Here is a 23,564-nt window from a genome sequence, read left to right on the forward strand (position 1 = left end):
TGATATAGGATCAGTATACCATGATAATGATCCTGGGACAGAATTCCCATTAAGAAAAAAAAAAAAATGAGATAGTTTAAATCTCTAAGAATAGCAAAATACCACAATTCTCTCAGAGAAACTGCAAATCTGATCATCCAAATCTGTTAAAGAGAGCAATTAGGCAAGATTGGCTTGACAGCTGGGTCCAGGACCTAGATCATTAGTCTGTGCCTAAAGCAGCTAATAAGAGCTACTTCTTCCTATTGCTATCAAAGTGCTAAACAGATTTAAAACTGAAAATAACACCTGAAATATGTAGAGTACTTTAGGAGCAGGTAGGTGGGCACAGTGGATAGAGAGCTGCTCAGTTTACTTATTTGTCAAATGAACTAGAGAAGAAAATGTCAAATCAACACCAAATGGGATCACAAAGTCCAAAAGGACTGAACTCAAACGTGCTTTTAAGTTTTCTAAAACACTTAACAATTATTGTCACACAAATATTAGAGGAGATGTGGGGAAACTGGAACACATGCATTGCTGGTGGAGTTATGAACAGATCCAACCATTCTGGAGAGCAATTTGGAACTATGCTCAAAAAGTTATCAAAGTTTGATCCAGCAGTGTTACTACTGGGCTTACATCCCAAAGAGATATTAAAGAAGGAAAAGGGACCTGTATGTGCAAAAATGTTTGTGGCAGCCCCGTTTGTAGTGGCTAGAAACTGGAAACTAAATGGATGTCCATCAATTGGAGAATGGCTGAATAAATTGTGGTATATGAATGTTATGGAATATTGTTCTGTAAGAAATGACCAGCAGAATGAATACAAAGAGGCCTGGAGAGACTTACATGAACTGATGCTGCATGAAATTAGAACCAGGAGATCATTATACACTTCAACAACAATACTATATGAGGATCAATTCTGATGGAAGTGATCCTCTTCAACAATGAGATGAACCAAATCAGTTCTAATTGATCAGTAATGAATAGAACCAGCTACACCCAGTGAGAGAATTCTGGGAAATGAGTATGGACCACAAGATAGCATTTACACTCTTTCTGTTATTGTTTGCTTGCATTTTTGTTTTTCTTCCCAGGTTATTTTTACCTTCTTTCTAAATCTAATTTTTCTTGTATAGCAAGAGAACTGTATAAATGTGTATACATATATTGTATTTAACATATACTTTAACATGTTTAACATGTATAGGACTACCTGCCATCTAGGGGAGGAGGTGGAGGGAAGGAGGGGAAAAGTTGGAACAAAAGTTTTTGCAAGAGTCAATGTTGAGAATATGAACTATTTGCATTTTTATTTTCTTCCCGAGTTATTTTTACCTTCTGAATCCAATTCTCCCTGTGCAACAAGAGAACTGTTCGGTTCTGCAAACATATATTGTATCTAGGATATACTGCAACATATCTAACATATACAGGACTGCTTGCCATCTTGGGGAGGGGATAAAGGGAGGGAGGGGAAAAATCGAAACATAAGCGAGTGCAAGGGATAATGTTGTAAAAAATTACCCTGGCATGGATTCTGTCAATATAAAGTTATTATTAAATAAAATAAAATTCAAAAAAAAAGAGTCAATGTTGAAAAATTAACCATGCATATGTTTTGCCAATAAAAAGCTATTTAAAAATTGTCACAACAATCCTCTGAGGTGTTATTGTCCCCATTTTACAGATAAGATTTCTTATTTTAAGAGCTTATGATGGTCACAATATAAGGGGAAAATTTCAGTTAAAACTTGGCCTCTGATACATTAGTTGTGTGAACTTGGGCAAGTCATTTAAGTGTATGCCAAGTTTTCTCAAATGTACAACGGGATAATAGCAAGCACTTACCTCCCAGTGTTATGAGGATTCAATGAGACACTTGTTTGTTTTTTATTACAGCTTTTTTGTTTCAAACCATGTATGGATAATTTTTCAACACTGATCCTTGCAAAACTTGGTGTTCCAAATTGTTCCCTCCCTTCCCCATTCTCTCCCCTAAGATGGCAAGTAATCCAATATATGTTAAAATATATAATTAAATTCAATATATGTATGTGTATTTATGCAATTATCCTGATGCACAAGAAAAATCAGATCAAAAAGGAAAAAAATGCAAGCAAACAACAAAAAGAGTGAAAATGCTATGTTATGACCCACACTCAGTTCCCACAGTCCTCTCTCTCGGTATAGATGGCTCTCTTCATCACATAATCATTGAACCTGGCCTAGATCATCTCTAAAAAAGAAAAGATCACTTGTAAAAAAAAGTACTTATCACATACTGGACACCTGTACTATGTGCTGAGTCCTTTCTGCAGCTCACCACCACATGTCCAGAAGCCATCTGGAAGTGTATAAACCCTGAAGTTTCCAAACAATGAGTCAACATCTTGGAACCCTGGAGTTTTCAGATGAGCTCTGACTACATGTTACAAGTCAGCCTTCCTGGTTAGTTATCAATCCTGATGAGAGCATCAGTCAACAAGGATTTTGCAGGACTTTTGGAATGAAGGTTGGTCGAGGTAGAATGATATATTATGAGAGGATAGTTTAAAGGGATTTGGTGTTTGGAGAATAAGAAAGGAAGCAGGGGATGTAGAGAAAGTTTTGTAAAGGGAAATGAAAGAACAAAAATAACATTCTTGTAGTGGTTTGGTTGCTTGTTTAAAGGTAATCTGTAAAATCCCTTCAAAACCAATAACTGATGTTCCACTGTCTCAGGTGAGCTGGTTCTCATAAAGTCTTTATGCCAACAGACTTCTCTAATTTTGATCAAGTTGAAATTTACTGTCTGAAATTTTGAATTCCTGCTTAGAGCCCTTTATCAGTTAGGCAAGAGCCCCTAAAAGTCAATTCAGTGGTGCATTAGACCGAAAGAGACTACACTGACAAACTTTTTTATTTGTTTTTGGTAGCATTAGTTAACTGATTTGGTTTAATATTTACCTTCAATTCATCCTATGCTGTAGGCTATATTGCATCAGATATTTAAAGGTTCAGTTAATGTATGTGGGAGAGCAGCTATTAGGGTGCCTATAGGTGCATAGATGTCATGCCCCCCCTTTGCTCCAGTCTTGCTAAATTAAGCTCCAGGGTTGATTTGCATGGACCTAAATTAGCAGTCATAGTCCTGTTTGTGCTCACCCAAAGTCAAATAACAGAGTTCAAGCAGAAGCATAAATACTGAAGAACCTGACAACTAGAGCTTCTACTAGCTCACTGCATGCAGCTGTCTGTGTGATTCACAGCAGAATTGAGATAGCTCCTGGAGCTTTGAGTTAAAAGAGCAGATGTCCCTTCCCCACTTTGGGGAAAAGAGAATGCAAAGCATCTGTAGTTCAGAAAAAGATGGACCCAATAAACATCAAAAGAAATCAGTGAAGAAACAAAGCAGAGCAGCCCCCTGGAGGGAATTGTAGATAATTGTATAGCAGAGATATCAAATATCAACAGAAATATATAATGGAGAAAGAAACAAGCCACAACATCATTGGAAAACAATGCTTCTAGCTGAGACACTGTTCCAAGAATGAATTCCCCAGGCTACCTTTCTTACCTCATGTACTTTCCTACTGACAGTATATGAATTCATGAAAGAGGGTTTCTCGGAATGTATGGGAGAGAGATGTTGATTTTCTGGAAAGAGTACCTATTCTCAGACACAGAAGAACTAGGTTGAAATTCTACTTCTGAAAAGTATTATCTGTGTGTTTACCTGGTTATTTAACTTCTATTTCCTCATCTGTTAAAAAGAAGAAGAAGAAGAAGAAGAAGAAGAAGAAGAAGAAGAAGAAGAAGAAGAAGAAGAAGAAGAAGAAGAAGAAGAAGAAGAAGAAGAGAAGAAGAAGAAGAAGAAGAAGAAGAAGAAGAAGAAGAGGAAGAAGAAGAAGAATTGGGCCATATGTCTTCTGAAATCTAATTTTTAAATCTAGGAATGATCCTACATTCCTTGTAATTTATATTGCTTTGCTTTTACTTAAATGCCTTTGCTTTGACCTAATGTGTTCTCTCTGATCTGTGAATTAGTGCTACTTTTATGAATTCAAAAGATTTTGTCTTAAAAGGGACTCTCCTACCCATTTTATTTTCTATATTTGTCATCAAATGGCTCTAGAGATGAGTGATTTTGTGGTAAATCAATGCCTGTGCTAGGAAGAGAAATGAGAGAGTGTATCCAAATGAAAGTTATTGAAGGATAAGTGACCAGGGCCTTAGGAGAGCTGAACAGGGAGTTCTGCTAGATCTTGGATCCATGCATCAAGGTTGCCTTCTGTTAGCCACCAGGTCAACCAGGTGGCTATCATCATTATTATTAATAGCTAACACTTGTATAATGCTTTAAGGTTTACAAATTATATCTCACTCTCACAGTGACTGACAGCTCTCTGACACATGTAAAAGACATTCTCTCACTTTCCTTATCAGGAGTTCTAGGACTATGCCTTGTACAAAGATGTTATCGGATACTTCTGCTCCCAAATCTATTCTCTGGGATCCTTAAGTACCATAATTGGTTTGGAAGGAAAAGAGAAGGTAGGAGAAAGTATGATTCAGCCCACAGTTGTTTGACAGATTCACTAGGCTTATTCTTCTAGAGATAAGGGATTGCTCTCACATAGTTTTGTCTGAACTCTCAGAAAACTTCCTGGAGTTCACAGATTTATCTCTTACTCAGCTGGCCATTAGCTAGTAACAGGCCTTATACCAAACAAAGAACAAAAGTGCCATTATGCTTGGTCATAACTTCAATTTATTATTTAACTATCTCTCTCCAGACGCTAAAGCATGCTACAGATACAATATACAGGTTACTATTCACTTGAGGCTTTTTGTTCGGTGCTACATATATTGGAAATGTCTTGCATCTGAGAGATAGACCAGCAACAATTTATTTGTAAAAGGTACATATGTGAATTCATAAAAGGTATGTGTGGTCACATAAGTTGTCTTAATTTGTAAATGGAATCTGACCTATTCCTCACTAAGGGAAACTGTAATTTGTGCCTTGACAGAAACAGGAAAAAGATCATGACTCTGAGCTTTGCCTTTCCCTAAGAAAATACTTGGACTATATATATATCATACATTTCTTTACTAGGGGGACAAATTTGGGGGACAGAAGTTATTTTCCTGGGAAGTAGCTGTCAGCTTATACTCACCAATTTAATTCCTACTGCTGATTAAACAAAAGATCATTACACACTGCACTGGGTCTATATTTCAAAAAGATCATTAAAAAAAAAAAAAGGAAAAGGACCCACATGTGCAAAAAATGTTTGTGGCAGCCCTCTTTGTAGTGGCAAGAAACTGGAAACTGAGTGGATGCCCATCAGTCAGGGAATGTCTGAATAAATTATTGTATATGAATATTATGGAATATTATTGTTCTATAAGAAATGACCAGCAGGATGGTTTCAGAAAAACCTGGAAAGACTTACATAAATTGATGCTAAATGGAGTAGAACCAAGAAAATATTGTTCACAGCAGCAACAAGATTATGTGATTATCAGCTGGGATGGACTTGGTTTTTTTCAACAATGAGGTGATTCAGGCCAATTCCAATAGACTTGTGAAGGGGAAACCCATCTGCATCCAGAGAGAGAGCTACAGAGACTGAATATTGATCACAGCATAGTATTTTCATCTTTGTTGTTGTTGTTGTTTGCTTGCTTGTGTTTTTCCCTCATTTTTTCCTTTTTGATTTGAATTTTCTTTCATAGCATGATAAATGTGGAAATATTTTAGAATTGCATATGTGCAACCTATATTAAGTTATTTGCTGTCTACAGGAGGTGGGAAGGGAGGAAGGAGGGAGAAAAATATGGAACATCAGGTTTTGTAAGGGTGAATGTTGAAAACTATCTTTGCATGTATTTGATATAATAAAAAGCTATTATTTAAAAAGACCATTATACAAAATGGCAAATAGGAATTAGAGAAGTTACTATAATATATCAGAAAAATACATAAATGTGAATGAACTCTTTAGATAGGAATGAGATAAAATTTCAGCTCAACCAAGAGGGTGGCCTGGGGAAATTCTGTGAAAGGAGGCAAGATGGAAATCATGTGAAGAAATTGGCTTCTCTATATCTTTTTATCTATCTCTCCCCACAGGATTGTCTGGTAACATGTATGCCAGAAACTACTACTAGTTCTACATCTTATACAGGTACCCAGCATCATTACATTGTGCTCAGCACAATTCACCAATTCAGATTCACCTTTCCTCTTTGCAATACAGAACAGAGGGCTACCCATTCCACCTCCCCCCACCCTGGGCAGTGAGTAGCATAAAGTAGATGCTTTATAAATTTTATAAATTTTTGTTCAGTGACTGACTAATCTCTCACATCTCCCTAACATTGTTGACTGGTTTTTCTTCTTTCCAAGGCCAAACTATATGTATCCTCAATCCAATATTCCTGAGCAGATTGTCCCCACTGTTATTCCCTTTCCTAATCTCTGACCTCACCCCTATTTACTTCTTTCTTGCTGTCTACAAACACGCCCAATTCTTCCCCCTCTTTAAAAATCCTCATTAGGTAGATAATTCCCAGTAGCTATTACACTAAATGTCTCCTCCACTTCTCAAACTCTTTTGAAGAGCTGCCTGCATGTTTTATATCTTGCATATGTATAACTTGTATTAGATTGCTTGTCTCAGGGAAGGGCAAGGACGGAGGGAAGAATAGAATTTGGAACTAAAATTTAAGATTGTTTGAACAAATATGAGGAAGGGGATACTTCTGACCCTAATACTCAACTGAAATGTCTCTTTCCAAATTTATCAATAATTTTTTAATTGTTGAGTCCAATGACTTCTTCCTAAATGCTCCTCTTTCTTGATATCTCTGTTGCCTTTAATGCTCTTAACAGTGGTCTTCTTTGTACCGTCTCTGGGTTTTGGGAACACTGCTCTCTTGGTTCTCTATCCGTCTGACTAACCATTTCTTGTCCAACCATTTGTTGGATCTTAATTTGTGTGATGTTCATTAACTGTGAGAGTCCCCCAAGGCTCTCTCATGGGTCCTCTTCTCTTTTCTCTTTATACTAGCTTGTTTGGTGATCTCATCAGGTCATAGCCATTCTGTTATCATCTCTATGCAGATGACTTCCAGATATATATTCCCAGCCCCAGTCTCTCACCTGAGCTCCAATTCTGCATCATCAACTACCTAGTACACATCTTGAACAGGATATCTTGTAATCATCTCAAACCCAAGATGTCCAAAGTAGAATTCATTATCTTAATCCCCCCATTCCCTTATGAGTCAAGGCCACTGATCCATTAGTGGTGAAGGAAATACCATTCTTTCAGTCACCTAGATTTGTAATCTCGATGTCATCCCAGGTTTCTCACTCTCATTCACTTCACATATCTGTTGCCAAACCTTGCGGTTTCTTTCTCCAAAGCATCTTTCATATCTTGTCCCCACTCACTGGGTCACCACTCTAGTTCATGTGCTCATCATTTCTGAACTAGAATATTGCAATAGCCTCCTAATTAGTCTCTCAGCCTCAAGTCTCTCCCTTTCCAATTCACCCCACACACAGCTACAAGAGCGATTTTTGTCTGACCCTTTTATCCCCTGACTTGATAAAAATCCAGTTGTTCTTTATTCTCTCTAGGATCAAACATAAACTTTCCATTTGTCACTTAAAGCTCTTTCCTATCTTCCCAGGCTTCTTACACATTGCTTCTTTCTGTCCAGCCTTACCTGACCAGCTCGCTGCTCCTCGTACAGGACACCCTTATCTCCTGTCTCTTATACTTTTGTCCCTTATTCCCAGAACACTCCCTCTCCTTCACCTCTTCTCCTAGAATTGTGGATTTCCCTAAGACTCAGTTGAAAGACCCTCTTCTTTAGGAGACCTTTCTCTGTCCTTTCAGGTTTCCTTTGCATGTGTCTTATAAAAACTTTTTATGCTCTTGTTTTCTACCCCATTAGAACTTAGTATCACTAGCACTGAGTGTAGTGTCTGGTACATAATAGGCACTATAGTATTAGTTATAAGCTTGTTAGTTTATTGACCAGCCTAAAGAAGATTGAAGAAGCTCATCCCCAAACTGGCTGTGGAGCAGTGAATAATTTGACCACAATAGCTCTCAAGGACTTTCTGCTAAATGAAATGATACTCTGCACCAAAGAAATGTAGGATTTTTGAAATATTTTGAAATAAAATGTTATAAAATTGTCAACTATTACTGTTATCATAGATATTGTGTTATATTGTATTTCATTGCATTACATTACACTACATTATTTTATCATGTCATATATAACATATCATAGATCTAGTTGCTAGGACAAACAATTTAACTCAACTAAGTTTAAGGAACTCCTCCCAGAGAGATAATAAACTCCAACAGGAGGAGCTTGGTTGGGTAGGATGTCACTGTTGCTAGTCTGATGAAAGCCAGGCTGAGATTAAGTGTTATTGTTACTTATAATTCTCCTTCTCTCATCACTTGGGCGGTAAACTAACAGGTGTCTTAAAGGGGTAGTCATTAACTGAACTGCCTAATTCACCATGAAGCTGCTCACTGTGAAAGAAGTTCTAGATTGGAGAGCTAAGTAAAGGGGTAAATATATTGGGATTCTATTTTAAGTATTTTAATATGCTTACAATTTAAAAAAATATTGATAGTCCATATAAAGAGCAAGCTGTTTTGCCTTTTAAAAAAATAGCAGGTGCAACAAAGAAATTTTTTAAGTAATATGATATTTCCTATCTTTGAAACTGTTTAAAATGTCTTTTGATCTGCCTATTGGTTATTTAGAAAGCATCCTTTAAGTTTTAACTGCAATACATTTTCTTTTTTTAGACAAATACATGAGATTATTTTTAAAATCTAAAAATACATAAATTTTACCTACTTCTGGTATGCTTTCTGTAAATTATACTGTCTAAAGATTTGACTTGCTATAGTTATAGTTGATGTTGAATAGACTTATGACTTCTGAGTGATGCTTTATTTAATTTTCAAATAAGGCATCATTTAAAAGCCATAAATCTAGTTAGCATCAACTAAATGTTTTTGAAAACATGACATTTTTAGTTAAATAGAAGTCTAAGGTAGTATCACCTTTGGGCATTTTCTTTGGACCTTTTTCTTTTATTACTTCATCATCATCATTATCCTAATCAATCATCATCTTTCTTTATCAGTGAAAATAGTTTTCTCACTAGAAATTCACTGAATTGATAAAAGCACCAGTCCAGGTACAATACATTCATTTTGTAGATGCCAAAGAAAGAGAGCCAGAGTAGGAGTGAGATCAGGCACATCCTGGCTCTGATACTCTGATACAAAATATATCTTCTCTCCAGGTCTCATTTTCTTCATCTCTGAAAGGAGAGAGTTCAATTTAATTAAACAAATATTTGAACTAGTTCTTCTAGAGGTATCATGAAATTAATAGAGATGAGCTCAGAGTGAGAAGCCTCTATCTTCAACTTGTTACCACTGGGCACTAATCTTTCTGAGACTTCATTTCTTCATCTGTAAAATATGGTCAGCCACAGGAGGAAGAAACAAATAGGGCAAATGCAGTACATCTGAAGTATATTTCTTGGAATCCACTTCACATTTTATTTTTCACTGGTAAATTCAGAGAAACAGGTGGCTTTGTTATCAGTTTTCACAAGTTGTAATTGACCATTGCATTGATCAAAGTTTTAAAATCTTTCCTACTTGTTTTTCTTTACAGTGCTATGGTAGTAATATAAATTATTCTTCTGGCTCTTCTCATTTCACTCAGCATCAGGTCATACATCGATCCCTTTAAAGGCATAATTTCCTATAATGCAATAAGACACTATAATTATACTACATTATGTTTTGTCTAGTGGTTCCCATCTGGTCCCCTTGACTCTTAGTGAATGAGTTGAACTCTACACATCCTCCTTTCTTGCGTCCCTGAACCCCCTTATCTTTTCACCAAATATGTTTTGCCAAGTCTCACTCTTGGATCACTTCCACCTTTTCCCACGTTTGTTGTTACACACATGATGCTCATTGAAAGTACAGAAAGTCATACAACTGTTCTAACTGGGTCCACCTCAGATTTACATTACACAATTCAAATGGGCTCTGGCTGCTAGGCAGTCCTACTATACCTCCCTCATCATCTCATTATCCCACACTCCAGAGTGGCTCTCCCAAACTTTTTTCATTCTTCCTCAAACTTTTTCATTTCTTTTCAGCTTCTTATAGCTCTTCCCTCCCTCCTTCTCTCAGCTAAGAACTTTTAATAATAGTTTATAGAAAAAAGAGAACATTTTCCCATAAACTCCTCCTCTTTTCCCCATCTCTCATACCTCAGCTGCCATTCTCTCCTCCTGCAGCCCTATCTCACCTGATGAGGCGACCTTACTCTTTACTAAGATTCACTCTTCTGTCTGTGCTCCCATCTCCTCCAACAGATTGTCTTCTTTGTCGTTCCCATTCTATAACTTATTTTTGGTCTCTTTCAACATGCTCCTTCTCTACTATCTACAAACATTCCTGTATTTCCTCCATTCTCAAAAAAAATTCTCACTTGATATTTCTGTGCCCAGCAAATATTATCCTTTATCTTTTCTGTTCTTTGTGACTAAACTCTGAAAAATCTCTCTACAATAGATATCTCCACCTTCTCTTCTCTTAATCTCTTCTTAACCCTTTAAGATGCAGCTTCTGACTTCATTATTCAGCCAAAATAAAACTACTCTCTCCCAAGTTACCATTGATCTCTTACTATAGAAATCCAATCCCAACCTCAATCCGCATTCTCCTTGACCTCTCTGTAGCCTGTGACATTACTGATCACCCTTTTCCTCCTTGATACTCTCTTCTCTCTCTGTTTTCAGGACACTACTTTCTCCTGATTCTCCTCTTACCTCTCTGACTTCTCCTCAGTCTTCTTTGCTGGATCCCCATCTAGATCATACCCTCTAGTTGTAGACATCTCCTGGAATTCTGTCCTGGATCTTAACTTCTATACTGCTTCATTTGTCATTTTTATCAGGTCTCATGAATTTATTTATCATCTGTTCTCATTTATGCTGACAATTCACAAATCTACCTAGATAGCCCAAAGTCTCTGCTAACCTCCAATCTCACAACTCAAACTGGATGTTCAGTCTTGTTCACTTATTTCTGTCTCTTCATGACCCTATGGACCATTCTATTCATGGAATCTTCTTAGCAAAAATACCAGAGTGGTTTGCTATTTTTAGTGAGTTAAGTTACTTGTTCAGAGTCATATAGCAAGTAAATGTTTGAAACCGAATTTGCACTTAGCTCTTCCTAATTCTAGGCCCCATGCACTATCCACTAAACCAACTACCTGCCAATGGATATCCAGTAGACATCTTAAATTCAATATGTCATGAATATAATTTCTTCTATTATTACATAATTTCTTGAAATTTCTTGATTTGTTTAAATATAAATTTATTGTTATATATTTTATATTTTACGTATGTTATATATTATTTATTATTTATATATGTTTTATATATATTTTGAATCCTCCCTGATGTTCTGCTATTCACATGTTCTGTTTAGTTTTGTCTTATTTTTATTTTCCATTTCTGTCTTTTTTGTTTGTTTTTTTCTTATTGTAATAAAATAAAATAAAAATTTGCTAGGTTCATAACACTCCCCACCTCTTACCTTCCCTAGTACTGTAGAGGTCAACAATATCCTCTCAGTCTCTCAGCCTTACAACCTAAGTGTCTTCCTCAACTCCTCATTATCTCTATGTCTATATGCATACATACACACACACACACATACATATGTATGAGTGTGTGGAGGTTAAATGATGAATTTCTCTAGCAAGGAAGGAGAAAAAGAAGACAGTTTGGAACTTAAAATGTTACCAAAAAAAATTAAATCTCTAAAAAGAAAAAAACTTGTTGTACCCACACTGATACCCAACTTCTTTAAATATTTTCTTCAAAATATCATAATATTTAGCTGCCATGTTATCTGACTTTTCCAGTAATTTTAATAATATACATATAACTATTTTTAAAGCAAACAAACCAATCAGTACTTGCAGTAAAAGTTTCTTCACTAACAAGTTGTTTTTCAATAGTGTCTAATTCTTTGTGACCCCATTTGGAGTTTTTTTTAGCAAAAACACTGGAGTGGTTTGCCATTTCCTTTTCCAGCTCATTTGACAAATGAGGAAACCAAGGCAAACAGAATTAATTGACTTGCCCAGGATCACGTAGTTAGTAAGTGTCTGAGATCAGAGTTGAATTCAAGAAGTCTTCCTGACTTCAGGTTTGACATTCTATCCACTGAGTCACCTAGTTGTCTTCAGTTTCCCCTGATAAAATATTTTAAGTGACAATACTGACATTTTTTACATATCATCAACATAGACATAATATCCAATAATTTTTATTTTTAAAATTGCTTTCTATGGCTACTATTTTATAACAAACTTGAATCAGAAATATATTTTTCTTATCCTTTACTATTGTGTTAGGTTAACAATTGTTAAATAGATTAAAATTTTACTTAAAAATATTTAACCTTTCCATTGGGCTAAAACCAATTCATATTTTACACATAATTATTACTTTGAATAGTGCAAATTTCATTAATGTGACCATTTCATGACATTCATTATTCACACTAATTGAGAATTAGCTGTAGATGTGAATGTGTAAAATATGTGAATATAAAATCCTATTATTTTTGTCCCCAAAAAATTCTTTAAACAATCATGATTAAAGAGGGTTAGCTACAGAGGGGCTAAATTTAGGGACCATGGGGAACACCATGGCAAGGAGAGCCACAGTATGGTAGCAAAAACAAAAACAAAAAACCCTTATTAAAGAAATGGGCAAATAAATGAGGGGAAGCTGACACTTCTAACAACAGAGTACACCTAAGAACATCTCAAATTAGTTATATGGGGAGCTTCCTATATCATAAGTTTGATCTGCAGAAGTCAGATTGAGCTAGGTCAGAGTAGTACTTTTTCTATCAAATTAAGTTCTTTGGTACACAGCTCACAGCCTGGAACTTCTACCAGAGATGAGTAATAGTTTAGCTCTTGGGTGTTGTACAACACAGAACAGCAAACAAAGGAATTATGGGCTGAGTTTAGGCAGAAGTCATTACATGTTTGAAATTGAGAAAGACTCTTTGTTCAATCTGCCTTTACATAAATAAGCTCTTCAGCTAGATCTTTCGCTAGCTATAAGGAGACATTGCTAGACAACAGTTTCTGTGGGGATGGGGGAAGAGAGATGACAGTTTTAATGGGCTGCAAGCTCAATATGAGTCATCAATTCCCATGACTTCCCCCAGAGCTAATTCTTTCTATCCTAGACACATTAAAAGAAACATAAAATGCAAATAAGAAAAGGAAAGTGTAGACAAACTGCCCTGATCAGACCACATCTGGACTACTGTGCTCATTTCTGAAGGAAATATTTAGGAGAAATCATAGATAAGTTTCCCTTTAAAATTGTTCTGAGAAATAAGCACATAGAGGACAGTTTGATGGCTCAGTGGATAGAGCACCAGCCTTGAAGTCAGGAGAACCTGAGTTCAAATCCGACATCAGATATTTAACACTTTCCAGCTGTGTGACCCTGGTCTAGTCATTTAACCCCAATTGCCTCCCCCACACACATGCACACATACACACACACACACACACACACTCCCACAAAAACAAAGAAATGAGTACATAGATAAACTAAGGGCAATTAGATGATTCAGTGACTAGAACTCTGGCCCTGGAGTCAAGAAGAGCTGAGTTCAAATGTAACCTCAGACCCTTATTAGTGTGTGAGCCTGAGCAAGTCACTGAACCCCTTTAGCCTTAATTCACTGGAGAAGGAAGTGACAAACTACTCCAGAACCCTTGCCAAGAAAACCTATGGACGGCAGAACTGGACATAATGGTTGGTTAAAGTCAGTTACGGTGTGTCTGACTATGTATGGCTGGCCAGACCAATACAAGTTTGGAATGTTCTGCCACAGGTTGGACACACATAGTCCACATGAACATTTGGGGTAGGCTCTCTTAATCCTGAGCATCTCACATTTCTGGGCTAATTCAATTCTGCTTTGCTCATAGAGCACAGCCCCTTCTCTAATGCAGGCATACCAAGTTGGGTTGTCTTGTGTGATTGTTTAAAGAATTTTTGGGGGACAAAAATAATAGGATTTTATATTCATATATACATCCACATTCACATCTACAGCTAATTCTCAATTAGTGTGAATAATGAATGTCATGAAATGGTCACATTAATGAAATTTGTACTATTCAAAGTAATAATTATGTGTAAAATATGAATTGGTTTTAGTCCAATGGAAAAGTGGAGTAAATATTTTTTTTATTTTTTTTAATTGTTAAAATATTTCTTTTTTTAAATTTTTATTTAATAATTACTTTATATTGACAGAATCCATGCCAGGATAATTTTTTTACAACATTATCCCTTGCACTCGTTTCTGTTCCGATTTTTGCCCTCCCTCCCTCCACCCCCTCCCCTAGATGGCAAGCAGTCCTATATATGTTAGATATGTTGCAGTATATCCTAGATACAATATATGTTTGCAGAACCGAACAGTTCTCTTGTTGCACAGGGAGAATTGGATTCAGAAGGTATAAATAACCCGGGAAGAAAAACAAAAATGCAGATAGTTCACATTCGTTTCCCAGTGTTCTTTCTTTGGGTGTAGCTGCTTCTGTCCATCATTTATCAATTGAAACTCAGTTAGGTCTCTTTGTCAAAGAAATCCACTTCCATCAAAATATGTCCTCATACAATATCGTTGTCGAAGTGTATAATGATCCCCTGGTTCTGCTCATTTCACTTAGCATCAGTTCATGTAAGTCTCGCCAGTCCTCTCTGTATTCATCCTGCTGGTCATTTCTTACAGAACAATAATATTCCATAACATTCATATACCACAATTTACCCAGCCATTCTCCAATTGATGGGCATCCATTCATTTTCCAGTTTCTAGCCATGGAGTAAATATTTTTAAGTAAAATTTTAATCTAACATGTTATACAATTGATTCTATTTTTTTTTCCTGAGGCAATCGAGGTTAAGTGACTTGCCCGGGGCACACAGATTTAAACTCAGCTTCTCCTTCAGGGCTGGTGCTCTATCCACTGTGCCACCTAGCTACCCCTATATAATTGTTTTTAAATTTCTTAAGAGAACTTAAGAATGTCCTTGTATTATTTGTGAGCTTGTCCTGTGTGAGTTCTCCATTAAATATTTTTATTTGGAATTCAAACAATGTGGCCAGCCCAATGGAGTTGAGCTCTCTGCAATGGAGTTGGGATGCTTGGTACTTTAGTTCAAGAAAGGACTTCAGTGTCTGCTATCTTATCCTATCGAGTGATCTTCAGAATCTTCCCAAAACAATTCAAATGGAAATGATTCCATTTCTTGGCTTGGCGCTGGTATACTGTCCAGGTTTCGTAGACCTATATCAATGAGATCAACACAAAGGGCATAATGGACAACAGCAACAATAGATAGACTAGAGGTTAAGATAGTAAAAAGACTAGAGACTATTTCATAAAATAATCGATGGAAAGAATGGTGGGTTAGAGCCAAAATGGCAGAGGAGCAGCTGGGCTCTTCCAGATCACACTTCCACAGATTTAGAAAGTTGTAATTGTGAAACCTAAGAAAATAAATCATCTAACTCAGTTTCAGTTGATCAATGATGGACAGAAGCAGCTACACCCAAAGAAAGAACACTGGAAATGAATGTAAACTCTTTGCATTTTTATTTTTCTTCCCGGGTTATTTTTACCTTCTGAATCCAATTCTCCCTGTGCAACAAGAGAACTGTTCAGTTCTGCACACAAATATTGTATTTAGGATATACTGTAACTTATTTAACATATATAGGACTGTTTGCCATCTAGGGGAGGGGGTGGAGGGAGGGAGGGGAAAAATCGGAACAGAAGTGAGTGCAAGGGATAATGTTGTAAAAAATTACCCAGGCATGGGTTCTGTCAATAAAATGTTATAATTATAAAAAAGAAAAGAAAAGAAATCATGGTGAATCAGTTTTCCAACCCCAGAGGTCCATAGACCTGTAGCTAGGGTCTATCTGGGAACAGCCAAACCAAGACCAGTCCCATACTAGAACCAAAATGGGAATAAGATTGTAGCCCAAGACAAGAAGAGTCCTACAGAAGAGTGAGGCCTTTTATTGGAGGCAGAAATAGATGCCCACTGACAGTGATGTGGTTTAGTAGCCAGTCACAGAAAGGGGATGGACTGAGAAGCAGATCTCTACCTAGGGGTCGTGCACCAGGGTAAGAAGAAATCACAGATCCCAGATTATGCACAGAGCAAAGACCAGTTTCAGAAGGAAGCTGCAGAGTATGGCTTGGACCCCAGAAAGGTCTCCGTTTCAGCCTCTCTATCTTAAACTGATTAGTAGAATAACCAGGACAGGAATCCCAAACCAAAGGAGAGCTCGTAGTTCTGCCTGAAAAGCTTACTTGTTAGCCTATAATGGCTCAGTCCAGCAGTGTCTGACCTGGCTCTGACACTTACTATCTATGTAACTGTAAGAAAGCAACTTAACCTTCTACTCCTCAATTTCCTTGTCTGTAAAATGAGGGAATTGACCTAGATGACTTGTAAAGTCTCTTTCTGCTTTAAATCTGTGATCCCATGACTCTTATCACCTGCTTGGTGAAATCAGGAGAATCTGTTCCAATGCCGTGTCATCCGGTTAGCAGTTCTTGATATAACAAGTTGTGAAAGAACCTCATTTTCACCCTTTCTCCCTGGCCTGTTCATACTTGCTGAGTTTTCTTTGTGAAAATAAAAATATTTTAAGCCTATATAACAAAGTAAAGCATTCCTGGATACTAATCTCACCTTTAGTCATTCAGGATGATATTAATTGGAACTTAAAGCCCTTCCTTAATTAGGGTTTCTGGAAAGCCTTGCCCCTTTCTCATGCCTTTCCATTATTGTTTATTTTGGACAAAGTCGCTGAAAACCAACAGCCTTGAATATCAAGTGTAATCGTTTGTACAAACAAACAAACAAAAAAGCTTTTCATGTCATTGTTTTATTCTAGGATTTCCTTTAGGACAAGGGGGCGGGGAGCACTTCCTGATGAAGCATGCCAGCCCACAGAGTTCATCCCCAAGCCCAGGTAACATGATCACTCTATGAAATCTTCTACCGACTAGAAGAGTATTAATTGTGCTAGAGAGTATTAATGTTAGCTAACTCTGTCAGGGAGACTGTCAACAAAAGCATTCGGGCTTGGAGGTGCAGCCAGTGACTTTCTGCTGCTCTCTGTTGTTGTCATTTTTCAATCTTGTCCAACCATTCATGACCCCATTTGGGGCTTTTCTTGGCAAAGATACTGCAGTGATTTGCCATTTCCTTTTTCAGCTCATTTTGCAGATGAAGAAACTGAGGCAAATAGGATTAAATTACTTGTGCAGGATCACATATCGAAGTGTCTGAGGCTATATTTGAAATTCAGGTTTTCTATCTCCATGCCCTGCATTCTATTCACTGAGCTGCCTTGCCGTCCTAAAGATCACTTAGAGTTTATCAGATATTGCTTTCTAGACTATAAGCTCCTGAGGGCAGAGACATGTTGATCTGTTTGTTCTCTGCAGGTCTGATAACTTATAGTAATTATTTCATGAGACACCTGTGGGCTGTGTGTGAATTTGATGTGTACAATCATGTGGCACCTGGGTTACTGAAGTAGCAGTAACAGCTCAGAGTCAACACATATGCTTCCATGAGGGGAATTACATTACTTTTCCAAAGAGGGCATGCACCTGTTTGTAGTGGCTAGAAACTGGAAAATGAATGGATGCCCATCAATTGGAGAATGGCTGGGTAAATTGTGGTATATGAATGTTATGGAATATTATTGTTCTGTAAGAAATGACCAGCAGGATGAATACAGAGAGGCTTGGAGAGACCTTCATGAACTGATGCTGAGTGAAATGAGCAGAACCAGGAGATCATTATACACTTCGACAACGATATTGTATGAGGACATATTTTGATGGAAGTGGATTTCTTTGACAAAGAGACCTGAGTTTCAATTGATAAATGACGGACAAAAGCAGCTACACCCAAAGAAAGAACACTGGGAAACGAATGTGAACTATCTGCATTTTTGTTTTTCTTCCCGGATTATTTATACCTTCTGAATCCAATTCTCCCTACGCAACAAGAGAACTGTTCGGTTCTGCAAACATATATTGTATCTAGGATATACTGCAACATATCCAACATATAAAGGACTGCTTGCCATCTAGGGGAGGGGGTGGAGGGAGGGAGGGGAAAAAAATCGGAACAGAAATGAGTGTCAATATAATGTAATTATTAAATAAAAAATTAAAAAAAAAAAAAAAACAAAGAGGGCATGCAATATCTGAATTATCCAGAAGATGTCACTATACTCAAGCATCTTGCCAAGAAAGCCCATCAATGTTGCTCTGACTCCTGAATAAATAAAACAACCTTCCTAAAAAGTTCTTGTATCCCCACTGGTCATTCAGCTTGCAAATGCTCATGATACTTATTCAGCTTCCTATCATTTCTGTACCAACATAGCCTTTTACAACAGCCCTAAGTTTTAACTTTAAGCTAAGTGATAAAAATTAAATATAGCTCAAAGAAATTAAAATGTCAAAACTATTACTCAATTTCGTCCTATATCTGGAATTTCTTCCCTCACAACATTTGCATAACAAGGTCCATTTCAAGGTTCATTAATCACCAGTCCCCCATCTTATCCTCCAAATTATTTTTCCTTAAATGGAAACAATCATCCCAAACTTTCAATTCTCACAGAAAAAAAAAAAAAACCACACACACCCAAAGACCTAACAAAGAAGACCCTACCAGTAAAAAGCAGGGTGGTACAATGAACCTGGAGTTTTAAAACTGGGATTCAGTTTCCACCTTTGGCAGCTAAGGAAGCAGTGTAAATGCAGGAGTAGAGTGCTAGGTTTGGAGTCAGAGAACCCCAGTTTGAATCCTAACATTATCACTGGTTGTGTGTATCTCTGAGTGTGTGTCCTAGGAACCTCTGTACCTCATTTTCTTTCTCTATAAAATGAGGGGATTGGTCTCCAAAATCCCCTTTCATTTTAAGGCTGTGATCCTTAGATTTGGGGCAGTCATTTAAAATAATTGAGCCTGGTTTTTTTTTTTTTTTCAAGTGTAAAATAGGAATAGTAGTGTCTATTTAACCTAAATCCTCATGAGGATTCAGGATCCTCATGAGAATCAAATAAGAAAATGTGTGTGAATGTGCTTCAAAGACTGTAGGACGTTATATAAATGTCCGAAATTATCAGATTCCTTCTAAAATTTTGTTACAACAAATAACTTAATTGTTTTATGACATGCATCAAGTTCCTACTATGTGCAGGGCACAGGCTAGGTTTTTACAAACTCCTACTATGTGCAAGGTGTTCTACAGTATTCAATAGACTCTAATCTACTGAGAACTGCTTCTACCTGCAAGGAATCCCCAACATTTTTTTGGCCTGATTGTAGAAATTTGGCCTCCTAGTGGGGACTGACTACCTACCTCAGAGAATATCCTTGGTTTCATGGCAGAACCAACCCTATGACCTGAGTGCAGGTGCTTCTCAGTCCTTCCAAGGGTTTCCTAGCCCTAAACTTATGCACTGGGCAGACTTCTAGTGGCAGGAACATTTTATCTTAATTTTTTTGGCAGAAACGTTTTAGAAATGAATAAGGGCAATTTCCTAGAGAAAGAGAAAGTCCCTCAGGCAAGAATGTTCTAAATCTCCCAGAAGGACAGGCAGGGCTGAGGTTCCAACTCTCCTAGCCTTGCCCCACCCCACCCCCAGCTCCACTGGTTAACAGTGAATGGTGGGCACGAGTCTATCCTCTTTCTAAATAAGGAATATGTTTCAAGACAGCCCTGAAGGGCTTACTGCTATCAGTACAGAGGGCACCAGCTAGCATGGCCTAGCTCAGAGTCAGGATTAGGCTTCTCTTCCCATCCCAGACCGGTGAAGAGCCATGGTTTGGCCCACCATGTCTTTTGTCTTCTCTATCTCTCTGTTCCCTGCACCACTCTGCCTCTCTTTCTCTGTCTTTCTCTGTCAGCTAGCCTGTTTAAGGGAACAGAGTGTTCTCTGTCTGTCTGTCTGTCTCTCTCTCTCTCTCTCTCTCTTCTCTCTCTCTCTGTTTTTGTCTCTATCTCTGTCTCTGTCTATCTATCTCTCTCTGTCTGTCTTTGTCTCTGTCTCTGTCTCTCCCTGTGTCTCTTTGTCTCTCTCTCTCTGTTTCTCTCTGTCTCTTTGTCCCTCTGTCTGTCTCTGTCTCTCTCTTCTCTCTGTCTGTGTCTCTCTCTATATCTATCTATCTATCTATCTATCTATCTCTCTCTCTCTCTCTCTCTCTTCTCTCTCTCTTTCTCTTCCTCCCCCTTCCCTCTCCCCCCCCCCCCGTCTCTGTCTCTCTTCTCTCTGTCTGTCTCTATTTGTTTCTGTGTCTTTCTGTCTCTCTCTGTCTTCTCTGTCTCTGTGTCTCTCTTTCTGTCTCTGTCTCTATGTCTTTGTGTGTGTGTGTGTGTGTGTGTGTGTGTGTCTCCCTTTTTACACAAGGAAACCTCTGAGCCAGCGCTAAATAGGGATTCTGAGCTAGACATCTGCTCCTGCTGGAATATTCATCCTTTCACCTACTCTTCCCCATTGTAACATTGCCCTTCTATCATCTTTTTTTCCTTAGAAAAGTATAAACATTGTTATCCAGCTCTTTATATTTTCTGTTTAGAGCCAAACCCCTGATTTCTGAGCTTTGGTTCCACTTCTGATCCTAAGAAGCTTGAGCAGGAGAAGTTAGAAGCAATTAGTTTGACATTTTCAATGTTCTTTCATCTCTCCAGAGAATCCTTCCAATTTGGCAACACTATTCCTCCTGACCCTTGTTCTGCATTGAGAGCGGAAAATCAGCTCTGCCCTTTACTATCTGGGGAAGGTTAGGCAAACCACTTAGTCCCAAAGGGGCATCTTTGTTTCCTCATCTCTCAAGTCCAGGAGTTGGACTAGATGGTTCTTTCTAGTTCTACTCGGGTGGATGAAAACTTGGCCCTTCCTGATTTACGAACCATTCAGCTCAGTCAGAAACAGTGATGGATTTGGAACCACAGGACCCAGAATCTCAACTCTGACTCCTTCTGCCTATGTGATTTAGGGCAAATCATTCAATCTTTCTGAGTTTTGAGTTTTCTTATTTGTAAAATAAGAAGGTTATATTAGCAAACCTCACTTGTCCCTTCCTGCTCTAAATCTAGGATAATTGTACTTCTGTTAAGATGTCTGTTCAGTTGTTTCTTAACTCAAAGATGTACCCATATACTAGGATGTTCATGGCTATTTCTTTTCTTGTAGGTAGAAGGAGTCACATCATTCTCCATTGCAAAGGAAAAACATGTGAATCTGAATCATGAAAAAGGTGATATTTCTGTTTCCACAAAGATAAATAAAAGGGCCTTACCAAATATCAGCTCGGTTATTCAGGCTTGATTGAAAGGTGTCAAAAGTCAGGAGACCATGAAGTAAGCATGAAAGCATTAGAACAGAGCAACCAAAAAAACCTAACACCCATCTTTTCTCCAGGAATAAACCAAAGACTTAGATAACACTCAAAGAGATTTTTTTAGAATGGTTCCTGGGAATCTTTTCCTAGATCTGTTGAAGGAACATGATAGCTTGTTTTTAATATTTTCCAGATATCTATGTATTTTATACTAACATTAACATACTCATGGTCCCTATTGTTTCAGGCAATAAATTCTTACTCTTTCTCTGTCTTTTCTCAATGAATGCTTTCAGTATTTAGCAGCCTGGGCAGAGGTATGGGATGCTGGAAAGATCCTATGGGTAGAAAAGAGCACAGGTGAGCACAGATTATGATAGCTAGGTGGTACAGAGAAGTGAAAATTGCACTTGGAATCAGCAAGGCCTGAGTTTAAATTCTTCCTGGACAAATCACTTAATCTCTCAGACTCAGAATCAGTTTCTTCATCTGTAAAATAGAAATAATAATAATTCCTACTTCACAAAGTTGTTGTAAGGATTATGAGATATTTGTAAAGAACTTTGTTAACCTTAAAATGCTATATAAATGCTCATTCTTATTCATACCTGGGTAAGATTCCTTGGGATCTTCCTCTAGTTCTGTAGTTGTGAGAAGCATATGGAGTTAATACTTATGCTAGTTTCTCTCTCTCTCTCTCTCTCTCTCTCTCTCTCTCTCTCTCTCTCTCTCTCTCTCTTTCTCTGTTTTTCTCTCTGTTTGTCTTTCTCTTTTTCTCCTCCTGTGTGTGTCTCTCTGTCTCTCTCTTTCTGTGTCTCTGTCTCTGTCTTTCTTTGTCTCTGTCTATCTCTATCTCTGTCTCTGTCTCTCTCTTTCTCTCTGTCTCTCTACCTCTGCCTCTCTTTTTCTCTTTCTGTTTGTTTTTCTCTCTTTCCTCCTCTGTGTGTGTCTCTCTCTGTGTGTCACTGTCTGTCTCTATCTGTTTTTCTGTTTTTCTGTCTGTCTCTGTCTTTGTCTACCTCTCTGTGTCTCTCTGTGTGTGTCTCTCTGTCTCTTTTTCTCTGTCTCTGTCTCTCTGTCTCTCTCTTTCTGTGTCTCTGTCTGTCTTTCTATTTCTCTGTCTGTCTCTCTCTCTCTCTTTGTCTCTGTGTCTCTCACTCTTCTTCTCTTTTATCTTTCTTGAGGGTTTTTTTTTTTTTAGGGGGGAGATTGTTTTCTTTCACAACATGACTTTTATGGAAATGTTTTGCATAATTTCATGTATGCTTTCTTAATGGGAGCTAGGGGTGGGGATAAGGGAAATAATCTAGAACTCAGAGTTTTAAAAAGAAAGGTTAAAAAAAGTTGTTTTAAATGTAACTGGGGGAAATAAAAATATCAAAATTTTTAAAAGAACTCTAAAAAGAAAGAATGGAAAATGGTCTAGAGAAAACAGGAGAAAGAATCTAACCCTAACCCTAACCCTAACCCTAACCCTAACTCTAACATACCAGAGTAGAGTTAGTATTACAAGAAAAGCTTTTTGAGGTTTGAAGGATGCTTGCAGCTCTAATGTCTGTAGCACTAAGGTCTTTCTGCTACAAGAGAAAAAGTCATTATATGCAGGTACAAGTTCAGAGTCCCAACTCAGATTACTTTAGAACCTACAACATGTACCAGAATTAGAGCAGTGAATACCTATGAAAATTGCACTCAGAAACTGGCCTAAAGTTGCCTTTCCAAATTGTACTAACCAAACTTACTATTCTTGTCCCTAAATAAAGGATGCCTAATGGTGAACATTATATATGTGTAGTATATGCATATGTGTATGTGTATGTATGTATTTATGTATGTATAAGGTAGTCAGGTGAGAACGTGAATAGTGTCAGGCCTGGAGTCAGGAAGACACATTTTCCTGAATTCAAATTTGGCCTCAGACACTTATTAGCTGTATGAACCGGGATACTTAACAACATTTGCCTCAATTGCCTCATCTGTAAAATGAGCTGGAGAAGGA

General features: G+C 37.5%; 1 protein-coding gene across 2 annotated transcripts in view; it reads left to right on the forward strand.

Moving 5' to 3' along the window:
* Positions 1-21,516, forward strand: part of ANKRA2 (ankyrin repeat family A member 2) — a 38,699-nt gene extending 17,183 nt beyond the window's left edge. For both annotated transcript variants that reach the window (XM_051992300.1, XM_051992319.1), the window contains 2 exons: positions 17,088-17,165; positions 21,418-21,516. In XM_051992300.1, the coding sequence (XP_051848260.1) occupies positions 17,088-17,165; positions 21,418-21,476 (137 nt within the window). In that variant the 3' untranslated portion in view covers positions 21,477-21,516. The remainder of the gene's footprint in view (positions 1-17,087; positions 17,166-21,417) is intronic.
* Positions 21,517-23,564: the final 2,048 nt, after the last annotated feature.

This window comes from Antechinus flavipes, chromosome 1, assembly GCF_016432865.1.
Source record: "Antechinus flavipes isolate AdamAnt ecotype Samford, QLD, Australia chromosome 1, AdamAnt_v2, whole genome shotgun sequence".
In the NCBI taxonomy this organism is placed as follows: domain Eukaryota; kingdom Metazoa; phylum Chordata; class Mammalia; order Dasyuromorphia; family Dasyuridae; genus Antechinus; species Antechinus flavipes.